This window comes from Struthio camelus, chromosome 2 (genome assembly GCF_040807025.1).
Source record: "Struthio camelus isolate bStrCam1 chromosome 2, bStrCam1.hap1, whole genome shotgun sequence".
Taxonomy (NCBI): domain Eukaryota; kingdom Metazoa; phylum Chordata; class Aves; order Struthioniformes; family Struthionidae; genus Struthio; species Struthio camelus.
Window position 1 is genome coordinate 65,641,362 of NC_090943.1, and position 18,725 is coordinate 65,660,086.

General features: G+C 39.9%; 1 protein-coding gene across 4 annotated transcripts in view; it reads right to left on the minus strand.

Moving 5' to 3' along the window:
• Positions 1-18,725, minus strand: part of GRB10 (growth factor receptor bound protein 10) — a 157,811-nt gene that overhangs the window by 40,943 nt on the left and 98,143 nt on the right. For all 4 annotated transcript variants that reach the window (XM_068936135.1, XM_068936133.1, XM_068936136.1 and 1 more), the window contains exon 5: positions 17,202-17,343. In XM_068936135.1, coding sequence (XP_068792236.1) covers positions 17,202-17,343 — 142 coding nt within the window. The remainder of the gene's footprint in view (positions 1-17,201; positions 17,344-18,725) is intronic.

Below are 18,725 nucleotides of genomic sequence, written 5' to 3' on the forward strand. Positions count from 1 at the left end.
TGACCAAATAGGATTCAAACATTCAGCACAGAGACCCCCCCAAAACGTTCATCTTAATGGAATCCTTGCAAGATGTTTAAGTGGATCATGTTGATAACGTATGCATTAGGCAACTAGAGTGCGTGCTAAGTAAAAAGAGTACTCTTCTTAGAAACTTAATATTTATAAATGAATTAACAGTGGGCTTTAACCTCACAACTCCAAACAACTTTAATACTAGGACATAACACGAAGGTAGTACATTTCAAAATCATCATGCCTTCCACTACTTTTTCCCCCATTATAAAAGTTTAAAAACCGTCTCTTATACAAGTAGAGCAGAGTTACATAAATATCGCCATACTTAACTAAAAGCATTAAAAATCTAGTGAAGCCTGATCAAAGTCTGGGAACCCTAAACGGATCTTTTCCTTGGATCTTTCATCAGTATTTTGCCAAGCCATAGCACAGTGGTTCAAAGTTTTCTTTAAGTATAGTAAGTGTTTCAGAAACACCTAAAGTCAGTTTGTTAAAGGCCGATGAACTGAACTAAACCCTTTAAGTGCAAACATGAGGTAGTGTGCTGAAATCAATGTCACAACCAAAAATGCTTCCTAATGGAGAACCAGACAGCATAGCGATAGAGATTTGATGCCAAATCTTGCATGAAAGAAAATGCTACTTCTTCATTCAGCATCTGCTTCAGATTATTTTCCATGGAAGTCACTGCTGCTCTCTGAAGCTGTCAAGACACAGCTAGCTTCCAATTAAGCCATCTTATCTTTGAAGTTGACTGGAAGCAAAGCTTTCTCCTCCCTGTAGGCATCCCCTTAAAGGTGATAATCTGCGGTAATTTCTAAATGTATTTATTCTGTGCTGTCTAGCCAATTAAACATCTTGCACCGAGGCAACCAATGAGCCTTCTAATTGAAAAGCTTATGCAACAATTTCTACAAGACTCCTATTAAACATTTAAAATAATTGGCTGTATTAGAAAGAAATTTATATTCAAATAGCTCACATGCTTAATTTCTTTGTTTAGCATAGGCAAATGAATGTGAAAAAGATCCCCAGAGGAACAGATCAAATATTGGGCAAATCTTTTCTCTAAGACAATAGACAACTCTCTAGAAATGAATCCTGCATGGTATTAAATGGGAAACCTTTTAACAATGGCCTTACTACCCTACTTAGGGTAGAGACATCAACCATTTGCAAGACCCAGAAAGAAAATGACATGGGGTTTGACTCTATATTTTTATATATTATCTATCAACACATGTAACAGTCATTGCTATGTTCAAGCATGATTCCCTCTTCCCCTTCACCCTCCCTCTCAAGTATTGTCAATAAGTTAAAGAAACCCACCATGCAAAGACACTAGTAACTTTATTTCCAGCCTGGCACAAATAAGGATTTTCAGAAGGGTTTTGATCGCACTGTATTTACATCATGGATCTTCTTAAAGAATTATGCTGAGAAAAATCTAGTTCTCTAAACCAGAGTGCAGAGTTCCCTGAACTGTCCAACTGAACCACAGAGAAATCAAAAGAGAACGTAAAGGTGCTCATGTCAAATTTAATTGTGTCTTTCACAAGTTCATTTTTTCCAGACTGACTGCCATAAGGTAGATCAACTTTTGGTTATCTTTCTTATTCTAAAGTTTCCATTTGCATGAGTTAATTCCACTCCTCTCCAAAATAAAACATTTTAAAAACAGCACACATTTAGCAAACAGGCCTTGCTATGCAAGAAGAACTTTAAGATGACTAGGCTTTAAGTGAGTAAGCACAACTTACATCAACATATAACGGAAAATATAAGCATCTCAGTATACGGTCCTGGAGTTCCTAATATATTCAGTATCTCGTTCTAGGCAAAATCACATACTATAAGTAAATAAATAAAAAGTGTGTGTGGTTTTTTTTAATAGCTTGGTTTCTGTACGAACTTGAGAACTTACTAAGATCTGTTGGCTTTGAACTATGTGCTTTTTGCTGTCTTTCATGTAACCTAGTAATATACACTCAAACTTCATTTCACAGATTTCAACTTGCAATATCTACCCTCTCTTCTATTCAGTCACCATATAGAATTTCTTAAGTTAAATGCATAGTTGTACGTGTCAAAACTGTTTTATTTTGAAATGAAAACTGTCCATTAAAATATTTAAATTAATTTCAGATGTGTCCAATACAAAATTTACCCCGACTTCAGCAAATGTATCAAATTCTGATCCCTCACTAATTATTTATTCATTCCTCTAGAGATGTTTCCATAGTAGAACAGTCTTTATTGCCCTTTCCAGCTTCAGAAGGCTGTGGCTTTTGGTTTTGATTTAGCATAACAGTATTTCTTACTGGAGAAAAATCTGCCCTGCCTTTTGTACAAAGTAGAAAAGTAGCAACACTTGCTTCTTCCACCACTCCCCCATGTTACTGCACAAGAATACACGTGGCAAAAGTAAACATTTTTGGCCAACTGCAGAGCATGAACAAAAAATAGCCTGTACTGACTCTATTTTCAGTTCAAATGTTGCTTTTACACCCATCAACAAAACAGATGTTGATCAGACCTGAAGTGCAACTTATAAGAAATAACTGGTTTTGTGGGTTTGTTACCAGATTACTTCAGGTTCTTCTTTCAGTGCACCCAACTGTACAGAAAACAATCCAAGTTCAGTTGCTACACTTGCATCAACTGCGGCTACGTCAACCTATATGCTCTATTAATTATACTTTTTAAAACCTAACAAGCTAGCCAGTGCATCAGCTTATTCCAAGATACACTATGAAAACTGTTTTAAAGAATAACTGAAAAGGTTCATTCTATTGCAGAAGCATATAGAACATATTTCTATTCCACAGACAGTGTAGTGTTAAGCCTAGTGGCTTAATCTTTTCTGTAAAGACTATTTTTTCCATATGTATAGTTTGGATTAGATAATTTATCAGGTAGCTTCATCCTGGAGCTCAGCACTGAAACCATCTTGAGATGATAAATTCAGCTTTTCTATCTAAAGCATCAGAGAGATATCATAATGACTTTGATAGCCAACTGGGAGGGTAATTAAATTGGGGAATCAATCCTCCTTCTTCAGAAACCGGCTTGTAAGATTCTTGCATTTGGTTTTCTACCCAAAACGTTTGAGAGTAGCTTTTCCTATCACAGGATTAGCAGTCAAATTAGAGGTCATTTACTTTCTGAAATGGTGGTCCAAACACACAAAACCCTATTCTAGAGACTCCTATCATTATTCCAACCTGTGGGCTTAGAGGTCCCACAATACCATTTTTCTCTTTCACGGCTTTCTGCTTGGTCTTTAAAAAATTCTTCCACCAAACTGGGGCCATGGTCAGGTATCAAATACTCATGGCTAAAAGTATCTGGCCATGAAAGTTCAATATTTCTTCCTCAAATTACGTATGTGTACACATATTTATTGAAAATTGCTCCCTCAGAGAGCTGAACACTACATACTGAAATTAAAATAAGAAGCAGACATGCAGGAGAGCGTGGACTTTGATTAATTTTTACAAGATGAATGCAATTATACACTGGCCATTTTTCACGGGCCCGTAACAGATGATGGAAAAAATCAGCTTTCCTAGCCGCCGACACCATTCGGGACAAACAAATTCTGCAGTTTCTGCCATGTGAAGCAACAATGATCATGGAGGTTGGCCATTCAGCAGAACGGTCAATAAAAAAACTTGTTAGAAACAAAGGCAGATTTGCTCCTAACAAAACAGTCCAGTAGCTTAGGGAAGGGCAAGGATATTCTCCACCACAGATTACTAGCTCTTTTACAGCTTGTGTTGTCACCCACTCAACCTACGTATCAGAGGGGGTCTTCACTTCAGCTGTTGCTAGCCGTCTCAGTCTAAGCATGAAGAGTTCTTACTATGGGCAACAGAAACAGAAAGAGGCACTTCAATTATCTTATCTTATCTTTTCTATAGGTTTGATACCCTAAAATGGCACAAATGTAGTCCAGAGGTACTTCTCGATCTCACCACTGTCTGGATATACTCAGACAACCAACTCAAATTTGAGATTTAACTCTTATGACTAAAGTTCACAAAAATAAATTCCAGCCAAAGACTGTGTAAAGGTGATCCTGTCCCTTGACAGTGGAAAAACTATGATAAATGGTTGCATAATATTACATCTCCTTGCCTCTTTTTCCTTAAATGTAAGGAAGTACTACATAAGATTTGCTTTTTGGTTTTGATTTGATTTTTGTTAGAAAGTTTGGTTTTGCTTTTACTACAGGATAAACTTAAAAGCAAGTAGATAAAATTCCTTAAAGATTTTTTTGTCCCCGAATAGAACGATAGAACTTGGGGGACTGGCTGGAGCATGCACCAAGTCCCCTTGGTCAGGTGGGAGACTGATCAATCAAAATGCTGAATGCAACAACTTCCAAAACTAGCACTGAGTCTAAGTTATTTTTAAAATAAAGCAAGAAGCTACCTGTAGAGGTCTTTGAATGGAAGGACAGCAAAAAATTAGGACTATCTCATTTACCTTGAAGGAATCTGTCAGCAGGGGTCTGATAATTTAAGGGTGATTAAAGCAGACTCCTTGTTAGAGTGTACCTGTGACTTGTACGTTGAATTCCAGCCAACTGCTGATGCCAGCATGCCCAATACCGATACCGAGACAGACACAGAAAGGTGAAGAAATTCCAGTCTCCTTCCTCACAGTTAAAGGTTTTAATCTGATCTTTTTGCAAGCTGAGATATAAGAAGGAGTTACCTATAGCTGGGTGAAACACCGATACTGGACATATTTATTAGTCTACACGTTTATTAGTCTATCCCTTTCCAGCAAGAAAAAAAATGTAACTGCATAAAGAATAGTAAGAAAACCACAGCCACTGCTCGTCTGATGTAGGTAAAGACCTCTTGAGTTTATGTGTTGCACTAGAGCACAACCTTTACAATTTAATATGCAATTGCCAGAAGTACTTAATTCCAGATATTGGTAGTTCAACTGTAGCATTCAAACCCAAACGTGTTTTGCAAACAAAGGCAAGTATGTCCTTCCCAAATACTGTTAACATTCTGAGTAACCCAAAATACATCATCACAGTTCTAGTGAAAAAACTAAAGCCAGACTTTTTAATATAAAGATGTTTGCGTATTTGTTTAATCTTTATCTAGAGAAAAGGAGAATCTCTCAGCATCAACAAAAAACGTTCTTCAGAAGCCTTTCAAAGGGTGTGCCTAGTCACTGCAGCAAAACCGGCCTTGTGAAAGTTTTCACCAACAGAAGTGCTTTTGCACACAAATAAGGGAAGAAGTCCTCTTTTATCAGAGTCACAGTTCTGCATTGACACACAAGTCTAAACCAAGCAATCTGAGCCATTAGCAATTCAGGCTTTAAATACACTCTCCTCAATTACTTCTACTGTTACATTTATTGAAGTCATTGAGAACTCACTGGTTTGATATTCCATTTAAGTATTGTCATACTATTCAAGAACAAAGTTTAGTGTCTACTTCCCAAATTTATAGATTTTAAAAGAGAGTAACAAAGTAGTTCACAGAGAAAAGAAACCAATTATTTCACACTCTTTTCTCTAATATCTCCAAATACTTTGCAAATGAACGCTCAGAAGACAAAAATTGTTAGTAGAAATGTAATTATTTATGTAGAAATCAGAGGTTAGTGCAAACTTGTAAAGGAATCATCAAGCACAGTCACTGTGACTCATGCCTGGGACTACAGACTTTCTTTTTTTAAATTATTTTTGCTGGGATTTTGTGAGCGTCTCGTCTTCTTTAATGACTTCTACTTGAATGTAGGGTGATTAGCACGTGCAAGGCTGTGGCTTAGGTGAAAAATAAGCCCTCTGCTTCCACATCATCCTCAACCATTTTGCTTGACAGGAATCAGTTAATAACCACAGTTTTTACAGCTGCATGTTAGAGAAGGCTTGAGAAAGAGGCAAAGAGGAGAAAAGGAGAAACTGATGAAAGTGTGCTTACAGTGCACAGTTTTCATCATCTTCAGAACTACTACATTATTTATTTATTTAATGCATATAAGTAACATATAGAAAACTTTTTAAAAGATTCATTCAGCTCTTTTATTTAATAGCTTTATATATCAACACAGCAAAGCCTTTCAACTTAGACCCATTTGGACATCTGCTTGATGGATGACCTGCTAGAGACACTCAAAGCCAGCATCTGCTGCACAAGCAATTTCCTGACTCACTGAAAGACTCCATCGTGCCCTCACCTTGTCTCACTTCTTGCACTATTTCCTGCTACAGTTTAAATCCTAAAAATTTCTCCCGACGAGCAACTTTGGAAATTGCTCAAGTGCTGTTCCACACAAACAAGAAAGGGGAAGTAGTAATGAAACCATACAGAGACAGCAACCAGTGCAACCTTGGGCAGACTACTAGCTTAACTTCTTGTTAGTCTGATCAGCTTTCAGTTCCTCTGTGCTTCTCTAACTGTAGCAATTAAGTACTCCTCTAAGCTATGCTTAATTGGCCTGTAGGCAAATGCTCATTCGTAACTTGCATGCAGTGTAACGCTGACGTAAACGGTCACTAACAGCGTAGGGAAATTACAGTGTAGGTACATTTGCACAAATACAGTTTGCTGCCTCCTGACAGACTTTGCTTTCTTATTACTATCCCAGAAAACATTAAGAAATTTGTCACTCTGGTTAGAAATATACATTCTTTCTCCTTGGAGCTCAGTTCTGTGCTTTCCTGCCACCCCCAGCTCCTGAGCACTCCAGTCCCTCGCTGCAGGAGGAGGAGGATTTGGATTTTTTTTTTTTAATCTATTTAGTAAAAAAAAACCTCAGACAAACCCCACCAACAGACCAGGATGCAAATCATGACAGATAAGGATGCTCAAAGATAAACAAAAAGTGTAACCAAAACTTTCACCAAACAGTATCTTAAGAAATTAACTGGTCCACATTCAGGAGTAAAACCCACCCATGCCCCTGCCCACGAAGCGATATTAGGTTCTTAAATATATTTAGAATCTTCTAAATGCTACAGGTGGAATGACATCAGCTTCAAGCATAGCAAGGACATTTTCCAGCTGGACATTATTTAAGGCTGCCTCTCAGAGCACATCCACTTGACAAGGCTGCAATGCAAGAGCCAAGGCTCAGTCACTGTCTCACTGGGACAAGGTCTACAAAGCTTTGCCAAACTAGATAGCTTGTTAAAGAAAGAAGTTCCAAGGCCAACCATTTAAAAAAAAATCTGCAGAACCAAACACCACGCAACACGGGAAATAACTTTGAAAACATCAAATACGATGTTCTGTGACAATACTGCAAGCAATCTTCTGACATTCTCATATATATGTGCACTTGTAATATTCAAAAATAATACTATTCTGGAGCTTGGGATAACTCACTAAAAATATTCTTAAACAGAAGCATGGCATATATTTTTCAACACTAAAACTGTATACTTGATACCTGTCACTTACCATAAGCCACATCTATAGTTTATTCTACCTAACTGAGTATTTTGGCTGCAAACGTCTGTGAGGGTTTTTATACAGCCTGGAAACACTGTGGTCGGCTAGCTTTCAGTGGATTTTAGTAGGCAATGGGGAAAATAAGTGTGACTACCAACAGTATAATGAGCTAAAGAGTAATTAGTTGCTCTTAACAGTTTGCAGGCAAGGACAAGCTCAAAAACCACTCACAGAAGCCCAAGGTCAAAATGCCTGTAAAATCAAATCTTGCTATTTTACTATCAGAGTGCTTGTTGTTTAGCTTAGAACATTCTTTTCCATAGTGATTTGCATCCTGATCTGTAGACTTTTCTAACTAGCCATTTTCCCTTAGGGATGAGTTGCTCCTATTCTCGTCACCCATTCCGCCAAGGACAGTAGGAAATACGATTTCTAAAGGTGAACTACAAGGCGAGAGAAGGAACATGTGCAACACCGCCACGTATTTAAGTTTCCTCTGCGGCTGCAGGGCACAGATATTCCGGGCGCTTTAAGCTGTTTGCTTACGCTCGGGGCCTCTGCGACTGCCGAGCGTACTTCAGCAAGCCTGATGCCTTTTGAAAAGTCTTAGGCCTATTTCTAAGGCGTCTGGCAGCCTACAGGGTGCAAATGTTGGTATTCCGAGACTTCTGGATACATGGGGCGCACCGCTGACATTGGTTACGTGCGGTGTCAGGGAGTGCAGAAACCACCCGCTGAGAGTGGGTATACGCTGTATCTAAATATCCCAGGAAAACAGAGCAATTTCTCGCTCTGGCCAGACAAGAGATCTAGGCAGACAAAAAGGATGGCTGGAAAGATCGCGATGCCTTAAAATAGCACCCTTCACAGTGAGGGAAAAAAAGCAAGCTTAAAAGATCTTTCCTACCTTCACCTCCTCCCCACCCAAAAACCTGTAGGACATTTCTTTGTTTTACTGTTAACAATATTTCACTTACGCCAAGCCTGCTGAGACAAAGGTCCTTTATCCACATTACCCAGAAAATATTCCGTGCTCAGTAAAGGACCTCACATTCAATTTCCAGCGTGCTGTTAACCCAATATGCTTTGAAATGCAATTCATTTCCCCCTATTCTGAAGCTTATTAATAGGAGAAAAAACAAACAGTTATGCTTCGTGGCATAATGAAGATATTTCCAACTCTGTTGCTGCCTGAATTGCAGCAGGAGGAACTGGCTCCAGTAGCCCTGGCAGCAGCAGGGTCTATGACGGGAGGGAAGAAGCAATCCTAACGCCAATAGAGAAATGTGACACGTGGCTTCTATGAATCAGTGATGGCTTGCCTTTTAACAAGTTCAAAGTGAACCTGCGTACAAGTTATGCAAATTTGGCAAATAATGTTAAGATTACAGCTCGGCTGAAGTTAAGATTGAAGGGACTTATACTAAAATCACTTTTTAGAACAGAAATTCTGCACTATTAGCAGAAAGAACAATACAATAGGAATTTCATAGTAATAAGGAGACTATAAATCAAAAGAGCAGAGAACTGAAACTCATCTCATAATGATTTAATTAATTCAGCAGTGTTCTTCTAATGCAAAAATTTTATTAAATTCCAACTAACGTCCTCTCCATTTAGGAAGCAGAACGAAAACATACACGCAAACTTTGGAGCAATGCATAATCATCTAATTGCCATGCCAATGAACTCGCAAGTTCATTCTTCCTCTGCCCTTTTACACACAAATACTGCATAAGCGAAGACCAAAGTTTCAAACATATTTCCATTTTAAATGTAGGCACAGGTCACTGCCCAGGTAATTACAGCAAGCTTGAAGAAGCTTTTTTCCTGCTGAGAATGAATACCATTACTCTTAATATTCAAGCAACCTACTGTTCTGCCAGTTTGAAAGTGAACACACTAAGCACTGGCTTTGCCTATTGTCCCTAGAAGTATATTACAATAAACAACCAAAAATTGGGTGCCTTCCCAGTCCTGCACTATGCATGACCACATTTTATCTGGCAGGAGATCACCTGCAGGTCAGCTGTGGGTGCCCACGCTGCTTCAGCTGAGCTCTGATTTTAGAAATGACCTGCTGGCCAACTCATCTGCCTGTCACTGGCCATGACACAGTGCCACAAGGACACGGAGGACGCGCAGCAGGGGTTAGTCACAGCATCTAACCTGTGAGTTGGTGCAAGAAAGCACCTGTGCTAGTACTGAAGAGCACAGGTCCAAAAGGTTTCTATCTCAAATGCCTAAAGCTGACCTGAATCCACATCCTGAGTCCCGACAGCACGGACTGGAAAGGAGAACGCTTTGACTCAACATAGCTGAACCCACTGTGTTGACTCGATCCTTCAAGCCTTTCAGTATTAAGTCAGAACATCTCTGCTTAATCTTAACCATTCACTTACAGTATAATTAGAATCACTTAGTTCATTTTTTTATTTTAATTCCCCACTGCACTGATGTTTATGCCAAAACCCACCTCCGTCGGCTCATCAGGAATTAGAATTGCTCTCACTTTCCTTTTTCCCCTGCACTTGCAGCCTGCAAGCTTCCAAATCCTTTCAATTCTTGATCAAAGCACCAGATAGATGACTTACATTCTCACTGTACCTTTACAAAAAAATATAGCAAGAGTAATGTTATAGAGCAGAAATTGTGTAAGGGCACACGTAACTGAGATGCACATACAAAAACCTAGCATGAATATGCTAATATATAGCCACTACAGCTTATACTAGAGCACTGCTCAATATTTACACAAAGCAGTCCCAAAAGTTAATTGCAATGGTGTTACTACTGCAAAACACTTTTCAAAACAACTGCAAGTATTATCATGTGCCTGAACCCCCATGGGGCTGCCAGCCTGCATACAGGAGTGCAGATTTGGGCCCAGCTCGTCCTACTCCTCCACGGAGGACGCCTGATCCCACTTTGCCAAGCCATGCATCCCTCCAGAGCGCTGCCACTGGTCCTTACCAAGCAGCCCTTCTCGGAACACATCTGCGCTGCTGGAGCGCAAATGTGGAGCGCTGCTTACTAGTAGAGAGCCAAAATGCTCCTGGGAGCAAGGCCAGGTTTGTGTCATTAAAAACAAAAAACCAACAAACAACATACTTTTGAGTCTGAATGCGAGACACCCTTAATATTTCCAGTAATTCATGCTTGGACTAGAACTACTGTTCTGGCATTTTCCAAAGAGCAAGAATAAAGAGACGTATTTCTTTCTTCCGAGCCTCTTGTTATAACAGGCGCGAGGAAGAAGAAACAGCAGCTCTGACTCTGTTCTGATCCCGGCCCCTGGCGCACTGCAGAGCTTCGGCTGAAAAGCCGACGCACCCATTGACAGCGCGGCGGTGACAGCGCGGCGGTTAGGCCAGCGGAGCGCAAGCCTTTCTTCAGTAACGAGGGAACGCGGCTTTCAAAGCCACACGAGCACACCCCTTGATTTCCCCACTAAAAAGGGGACAAGGGGTCTGCGCGGCAGAGGGGCGACAAGGACGGACGTTAACGGGCCATCTTTCCCACTCTGCTGGCTTAGTAGCTGCCCATCTAGCTTGGGAAAGCATGATTCCCTCTAGTCTCTCCACATGAGAAGAGGCATCTGGAGGAGTGCAAGATCTGTTTTTATATACCGCTTGATCACAGCTCCGCAGCAGAGGCCTCATTTTCCTCAATTTTTCCCTAGCGCAATAGCAACTTCCTTAAGGAAGGCATAGAAATTAAACACACTGCAAAACTATCTATGCCTGATTTATTTATTTACCTTAAGAGTGCTCCTTTGAGGAAAGATTTCAGAAAAACGTGATATATCATAGCAGATACCAACGGAAACCCATATTTTACAGTTGGGCCAAAACGAGTGTCTGGACCTGGACCTAAGGAATTTTCTGTACTACTCCAGCTACAGGATTTGGCCTGCTTGGAGGACGTAAAGGCTTGTTGAAAATAAATGTTGATGTCGGGAGGAGTCAACAAGTAATGCTGCTAAATGTTATTTAAATACAAGTTTAAATATAAATTTTGCTACTCATCACATATGCAAACCCTCATTTGGGTTATGTACAAAAATTTGGTACATAAAGTTTTCATTATATGCAAGGTCATATTTTTATACAGCTTATCTTTCAGAAATCAACAGCCCTGTCTTCAGAAGAGCCAATATATAAGTTTTATGGGAAGAAAAATTACAAAATGTTTATAGTAACATGTAATTAAAACAATTAAAACTAAAAAGTCTGTTTATAGGAGTTCCTGTGAAGGGCAACTAAATCTGGGAAAAGGATGACATTAATTCCTACCCACTTGGGATTTTAATTCGCTAGAAAAGAGTAAATAATTTTGGTACATTGAAATGCTATTTGGAAGTTTGCCGGGGCTGTATAGAGGGGGGATGTGAGAAATTTGCCCTATTTTTACAGTTGAAAGCTTCATTGACTCGCACAAGATACTTTAGACTAATATCCTGTGGCATTGCAGTGACCTACATGTAATTATTGCATACTTTTTCCAAAATATTTGTACACAACCAGAAATTATAGCCTAAGTTACCAACTAGTTCTTAGTTTATACCAGCAACACAAAGATGGACTTCAATTAGTGGTAATCTAGCTGTCCGATGTTTTTAGCGATCTTCTAGACAAATGTTTGGTTTTGGTTCGGTATAATTTTCTGGTTACCATTTTTCTTAGACAAACATATTTATCCTGTTAAGTAAATGATGCTTAAAGACTTTCAGCTGTCCTCTCCCCCACCCCGCAATCACCGTCCCCCTCAGATGTGAGGGGTTTCATGTCTGCGTGCACATACGCCTCTTAAGAGGTGGGGAGAGAAAAAGCAAACGGTCTTGGAAAGCCCCTGTCACTTCTGCCCGAGGATTTCCATTCCCTTGCCCCCTGCACCTTCCCAGCCCAACACAAAAAGCGAGAGAGCTGGAGTTGCTCTGGGCGAGTGATCGGACTCTGTGGTCCGCACGGGCGACACCTGAAGGAACACACACGGCAGGGAAACAAACTGAAAGTGGGCCTGCACCCGAGGTAGCTTCTCAAGTCAGCGTCCTCACCTCCTGGACAATGTTGCGCTCAGCTCAACTGTTCACTTTCTACTTTAGGTTTAAAGAAACAAAAAACCTTAAGAGCTTTCTGGCAGGTACCGCTTGAAGGGTCATAATTTCTCCAAAACGCAAGACATCTGACGTGTCTTGCTTGCCATACAAGTAGCTTGTGAAATTACAACAATTTGCAGTTGTTTTTCTGAATTATTTGCTGATTCAATAATATAGCTAGTCAGCTCTTTACACCCATGTACTCACTAGCTGGTTGATCCTATCACTAAAATGTAAGCGAGGCTTACTTTTACATACTCTATGCCACTCAGCATAAGCACACTGCTATCTAAAATTTATCACTAAGAAACTTAACTCAAAATGGCTGTTTCTAGCTGCAGAGCTGCAATTAAACGATTATAGCACTGAACTCTGCAGGAGCATATATCTTTTCCATTACAATTCATATTTGAACCTCTAATGCCAGAAGCATTTGGTCACACAGTCGTATTAGCCCAGACCCCCTACCCTGTAGAAGCTGCCCAGTGCAGGACGGCCTTCGTAATTTAATCTTAAGGTTCACAGCAAGGTATCTTCTCAGTCTTTCACCATTAAATTATATGTCCGTTAATCAACCTGCCTATGTGCTTAAAAAAATCTACAGTATTTTTTAATTGAGCTTGTTCTCTTTTTCTTTTAAACACAAAAGATTATTCAGAGTCAAAAAAAAAAAAAAACCCACCTCTGATGATTTCAATAAGCCTTGCATTCTAGTCTTACAGCCCAGCCCGATATTGATGCTCACCATTAAAGGATTAGCCCATTTGTTGACACGTGTTTTCACTTTTGAAGAAAGCCAATCAACACAGTGTATCGGCTAGGACTACAAAAGCAGCAGATCACACCAGAGATCTGCACTGCAGGTAAATCTGGCCTGGGCTTTGCCATAGTCCCAGAAATGCCCGTCTCTTGCTTTCTGCAGAAGGCTCCTTATTTCTCACCATTCCCTCAGTCTGCTGGGAGGCAGCTGCAGTGTGCTCCTGCAACCACCAGCTTTAAAAACAACGTGCAGCATCCGACTGGCAGCACAGCTAGAGATGGCATGCTGCTTCCTGCTGAGTTGAAATCAGTACGATTACCCAACAGACGTCAGAAAAAAATAAACGGATCCCTGGAATGTGCACTTTTGTGGGTAAAATGAAGAGAAAGGTTTATCTTCACGAGAAAACAAAAACAGCTTGTACTGCAAAAAAGTGAGAATGACTTATTACAGCTAATTTTAACTGCCTTACCAGTGAAATATCAAGAACACAGCAGGAAGAAAAATGGACAAAGATTACTAGTTTCTTGGCTAACTCAGGATTTTTCCCTTTTCAGAAATCCAAAAATCAGCACCCTTTGGAGCTGGGCAAAGAAAGAACATGAAATAAATGTAGACCAGCATGCAAGCAATGTTGCAAATCACTTGTTGAAAAAAGCAGTGACAACTGGAAGAAAAAAAAAATGGGGGGGAGGAAACAGATCAAACTGCCTTGACAAAAAAATACGTCTTAAGCTTCAGCTATGCTAATAAAGCTGTGCCAATAAGAGCAGAAGACATCAGTTTTTTCCAGGTGGAAACATGATTCAAGCAGATAAATGTATGGCCTGGAAGCGCCTTCATTTACTAACTGTGCCATTCAGACATACGTCCCACTCCTATATGGAACATTAAATTTAAAGTTGTTTCCAACATTTTATTACTTAATAGAACTGTTATTTCTTTACACCCAAGATGGAGCAAGTTGATATGAGAGTCTCCTGTGTTTTACAAGGCTAGATCTTTAAATTCCCCTTGCATAGCCACTGACAGTCCTTATCATTGCAGGGTTGTGTTTTAAAGTTACTCAAAAATGAGAGTGAGCCATTCTGCGAGCAGCAATCCCAATGACACCTTACTTCTTCTAAAGCCATGTCATGCATCCTAACTCCCCAACAACCCGTCTTTTTACATGATCAGCAAACAAAACATCCTTTCTTTTCTGAAATCTCCTAAAACTACATTATCTTTGTTCCCTCTTAAGTCCAGTTGACCATGAGTAACATTTTTTCCAAGCCATGTACACATTATCATTTCCAATTACAGCTCCTAGCAGTACAGATTGGAACTGCTATTCACCTATTTACTCCTAAAGGCTCCACTGGCACGAAGGGAAATACTTGAACACCACCTTGTATATCATCCCTGTAAGCAGAACTGGCTCATTCCAATCTCCAATTTTAATTCCTTACTTATCATCTGCAAGCAGAGAACCTTAAATTAAGCATCATTTTCTTTCATCTTGGTTTGCTTTTAGCATTCTGAGGTCATAGTTTTCATTTACACTTTTCAAAACATAGCTAGCTTTCACTAACTGCCAGCCATTAAAATGTGCTGGTGTGGTTCTTCAACTAAACACATCACTCACTTTGTTAACCAAGAATTTATACTATATATATGGATTTATCCAAGCAAGAGTGTATCTGAAAATCATTTACTCAAATTCCCAATCTTTACACTTTTTTTAATGGGATGAAAGTAGCATGGTGATAACATTTCCTAAGCGACTCATTTGTTATTCATGATGTTTAGCAGACACTATTGAATAGAACTGGATTAAATATAATCAAGTACAACTTCTATGAAGAAGCTGAATAGACATATTTTTCATTATTCAGAAACACTTCACATCTAAAAATGATGTATGAAGCAAAAAGAAAGCTTTATCTTCGTAAAGAGCATGAGCTTACTCCCTTTTGCTACTTCTGTCCATTGATATTTTAAAACTAAAGGATTTTCTTTCACTCCTCTTCCTCTGATCTTTCATTAGGGAGGAGAAAAATGCTTTCCTACACTTCCCTCAGCCCGAGCCACAGTGTTTCTCCTCTGCTGCCAATCAGCTGATAAGCTGAAATGAACAGGGTCTTTACATCTACAGAAGAAGCCATTATTATCTAACACACTTGGCTTCATCTCCTACCCTACAACTTTTACCATTACAATGGCTTGTCTTTGATTAAAAACTCCAGCAGCAAGTGTATCTATTCAGCATAAATACTGATTTCGTTTTAGGCGTTGTAAAGGCTTGTCATAATTTTTCGTGTTAAAATTAAATAGATTAATTACAAAACAGAAATTAGAATTTAGGAAAAAAATCTATTTTTATTCTATCTTCATAGCAATCCTTTTACAAATGTTAAATATAAAAGTCAAAAAATCCTTTAACTACCCTTAAACTGCCAGTTTCTAAATTTCATCAAAACCTGATGCACAGATCATTTAGGATTCATAAGACTTTACAGAGCAAGCTTTTGGGGGTACATTTTGGCTAATTTTATTAACACTTTGCTAAAGAGCACATAATCTCTGAAATTGTGGAATATTTGGAAAGATAAACACAGTTTCATCGGCAACTTTAATTAGTCTCAAAAAGGCGGCGATGCTGTGCTGTTTGCAAGTGCCAGGAGTCACAAGCGAGTTAGCCAGCTTTTTGTCTCCTCGGATGCAAAGGAGGAGACAAAACCTCCCAGGCAAAGCTGCCTCTCACCTCTGCGCTTCCTTAGGCCTCAGATCAGGGCCTGGTAGAATTGCTAACTGGAGGGCTCCAATTTTTCTTAAGGCGTTATATGTTTATCTACCTTACCTAATATGTATGAGAAGTACAGTAAAACCAAGGAAGAAGCACTGCGTCTTTCAAGAAAGCAGACAGCTGTTTACGGAGAGGTGTAACACTAGGGAATAGGCGAGGGTGCACATGATGGTCTACTGTCTGTAGGTGAACTGCCCTCCTCCACCGTTTATCAATCAGAGCGGCTACAGCAGCAACATCCGAACTAATTCAGCAGAGCGATAACCAAATGTCACCACATCTCTAGGTACTCAAGCGCAAATCCTTTCTAAGCCAATAGTTAATAGAACAGAGGCATCCTTTCATCCCAGTGCATTTCAGCACAGTTCACAAAACAAAGCTTTTGAGCCCAACCTTAGCCTTTAAATGCGCTCCAGGATTAATACAAGACAAGCGAGATGGTTTCCTCTCCGAGAGTAGAGAGGAATGGAGAAGAACAACTCTTTAAAGTGTCACTGACATGCTTATCACCTTGAAGCACGTAAGGGCTCCACCTGTGCTATTTTCACTGTAAAGTACTCTTAGAGAGCCACTCAGTCAGCTTCCCATAGGATAATTCTGCTTATACGTCCTATTACAAGGAGCCGCGCATAGTTACATGTTCTAGGAGCGTCAGTTTCATGAAAAAATGCAAAGTAAAGTGGCACCATGTCCATAAAGAAAGCAGACAGCTACTTATTGAGACAATCAATTTAAAATAGAAGTAAGCACCCAGAATATGTGCTGCTCCAACTCCAAGCCAATCATCCTGACTTCTGAATTAACAAGTTATTACCTTGGATAATGAAATCTAAAAGATATTAGACACTATTGTTTCATTCACAACACCCATGTACGTTACCTGAAAGAGAATGCTTAGTTATCATACTTACACTTTATTCTTACAAACCTCTTAAAGATTTGAATCGTGGTTGCAAATAATATTCTCTTGCCAGTGCTGCTCTAGTCAAGGGCAAAGCCTATAAATGTTTCTAGTTATCCTGACATGTTCTTTCTACCTTCAAAATGAAATAGTCTACAGTTGGTTTGAACGTGCATGCATGACATACAGCTTTGTTCCATACTCACATGCTTACTAGCAGGTTGACTCTGAGGTAAAGATCCAGGGGCCAGCACTGGAGAGCTTGCAGGACTACAAAGTTCCGGAAACGGATTTGGTATGGCTGGCAAAGATGATGTTCTAAATTGCTGCTCTTCCTCCTGTAGACGTCTACAAACACAGAAGAACTGAGCATCAAGAGGAGCAAACCAGCACCATCCACCTTGGATCTCCTGCCCCACCATTTGATATATTGATACTAAAGAAAAGGAATCAAAATCATTCTTTTTCTAAGCAACTACCTTACGCTTACAGCAACCGCAAGGACGAATTAAGTAACTGCATGTGTAAAAACGACCAGTCATGCATCTATGCTTGTTTTGTTGCTTATAACTTGGTTACTTGGGTGAATAACTGAGGTAATTGTGCACATAAAATAAACAGAAATACCAGTCTATACCCTCTGTTACAAGGGCTAGCTTACAAGCTTATGTTGTGTGTGCCAGCAAGTCAGTTAAGTTCTTGCAAACTGACATAAAAGGAGGACGCAACTGCAGTAATTTAGAGCCAAATTCCACACAGATCTGCAAACAAACGTGTATCCGAGGAAAGTCATTAGGATGACACTGAAACCAATACTGTCACCTTGTTACAATACAAGATGCCATCTCTAAGCCACTCAGCATTTCCTGGAGAGATGGAAAGGCAAAGACTCAGCTAGAGCAGTAACACATACACCCTCCTAGCTTACGCTAGTTGTAACGTTATAGTTCAGGCAAGTTCTCCACGTATTTCCTAAGACAGGTCTCATGACTCTAAGTAGGAATAACACAGGTCAAAGTCCCAGTCTGTAAAACACCTGTGCTGCCCACACCAACAGAAGCAAAATCAAAGCTTACCAGCTACCACAGAAAAGTCTGGAAAGATATGAGACCTATTCATGACCACAGACACATTGCTTTAAGTTTTCTTATTGCCAGTGCACCAGCGTTAAGGACACCCTGCGTGACTGTTCACGCCAGGCTCGTCTGCAACTCCTTTGCAGAATCCGCCATCTAGTGGCCGTCGCTAAAGCCTCCAAAGGCAATCAACTCCTGGATGTGGAACAGGGGAACCACGTTAAAAGCTAAGCATAGCTGGCTCTCCTTTTTTCATGCTCTTCATCCAGCTGCCTTCAGCAAACAGACTCTTCTTAACACAGTCGTCTTGGACGCAACTGTTCGTTTTGCCTCCGGCTACAGGTCCCGTTCTGGGCACCTTTATTGTCAGTGGCTCTACTAGAACTTGAGAGAATATAAAATAGCTAATGTGAAATCTGCTCCACAGGTAATGCTACTCAACAATTTAGTCTCCCTGGTATTTCAAGAATGAGCCCTGCGGATTTGTTTTTTGCCATCAATAGCAGGTGCCAGTCACAGCTACGGGCTGTGCAAATGACTAAGACTGATCTGCTTGATTTTTCTCACTGCCAATGCTGTACAGAGGAAGGTAAAGAACGGTGTCATTTTTCTTCAGCGCAGCACATTCAAGGTATTGGCAACTGTGTAATACAC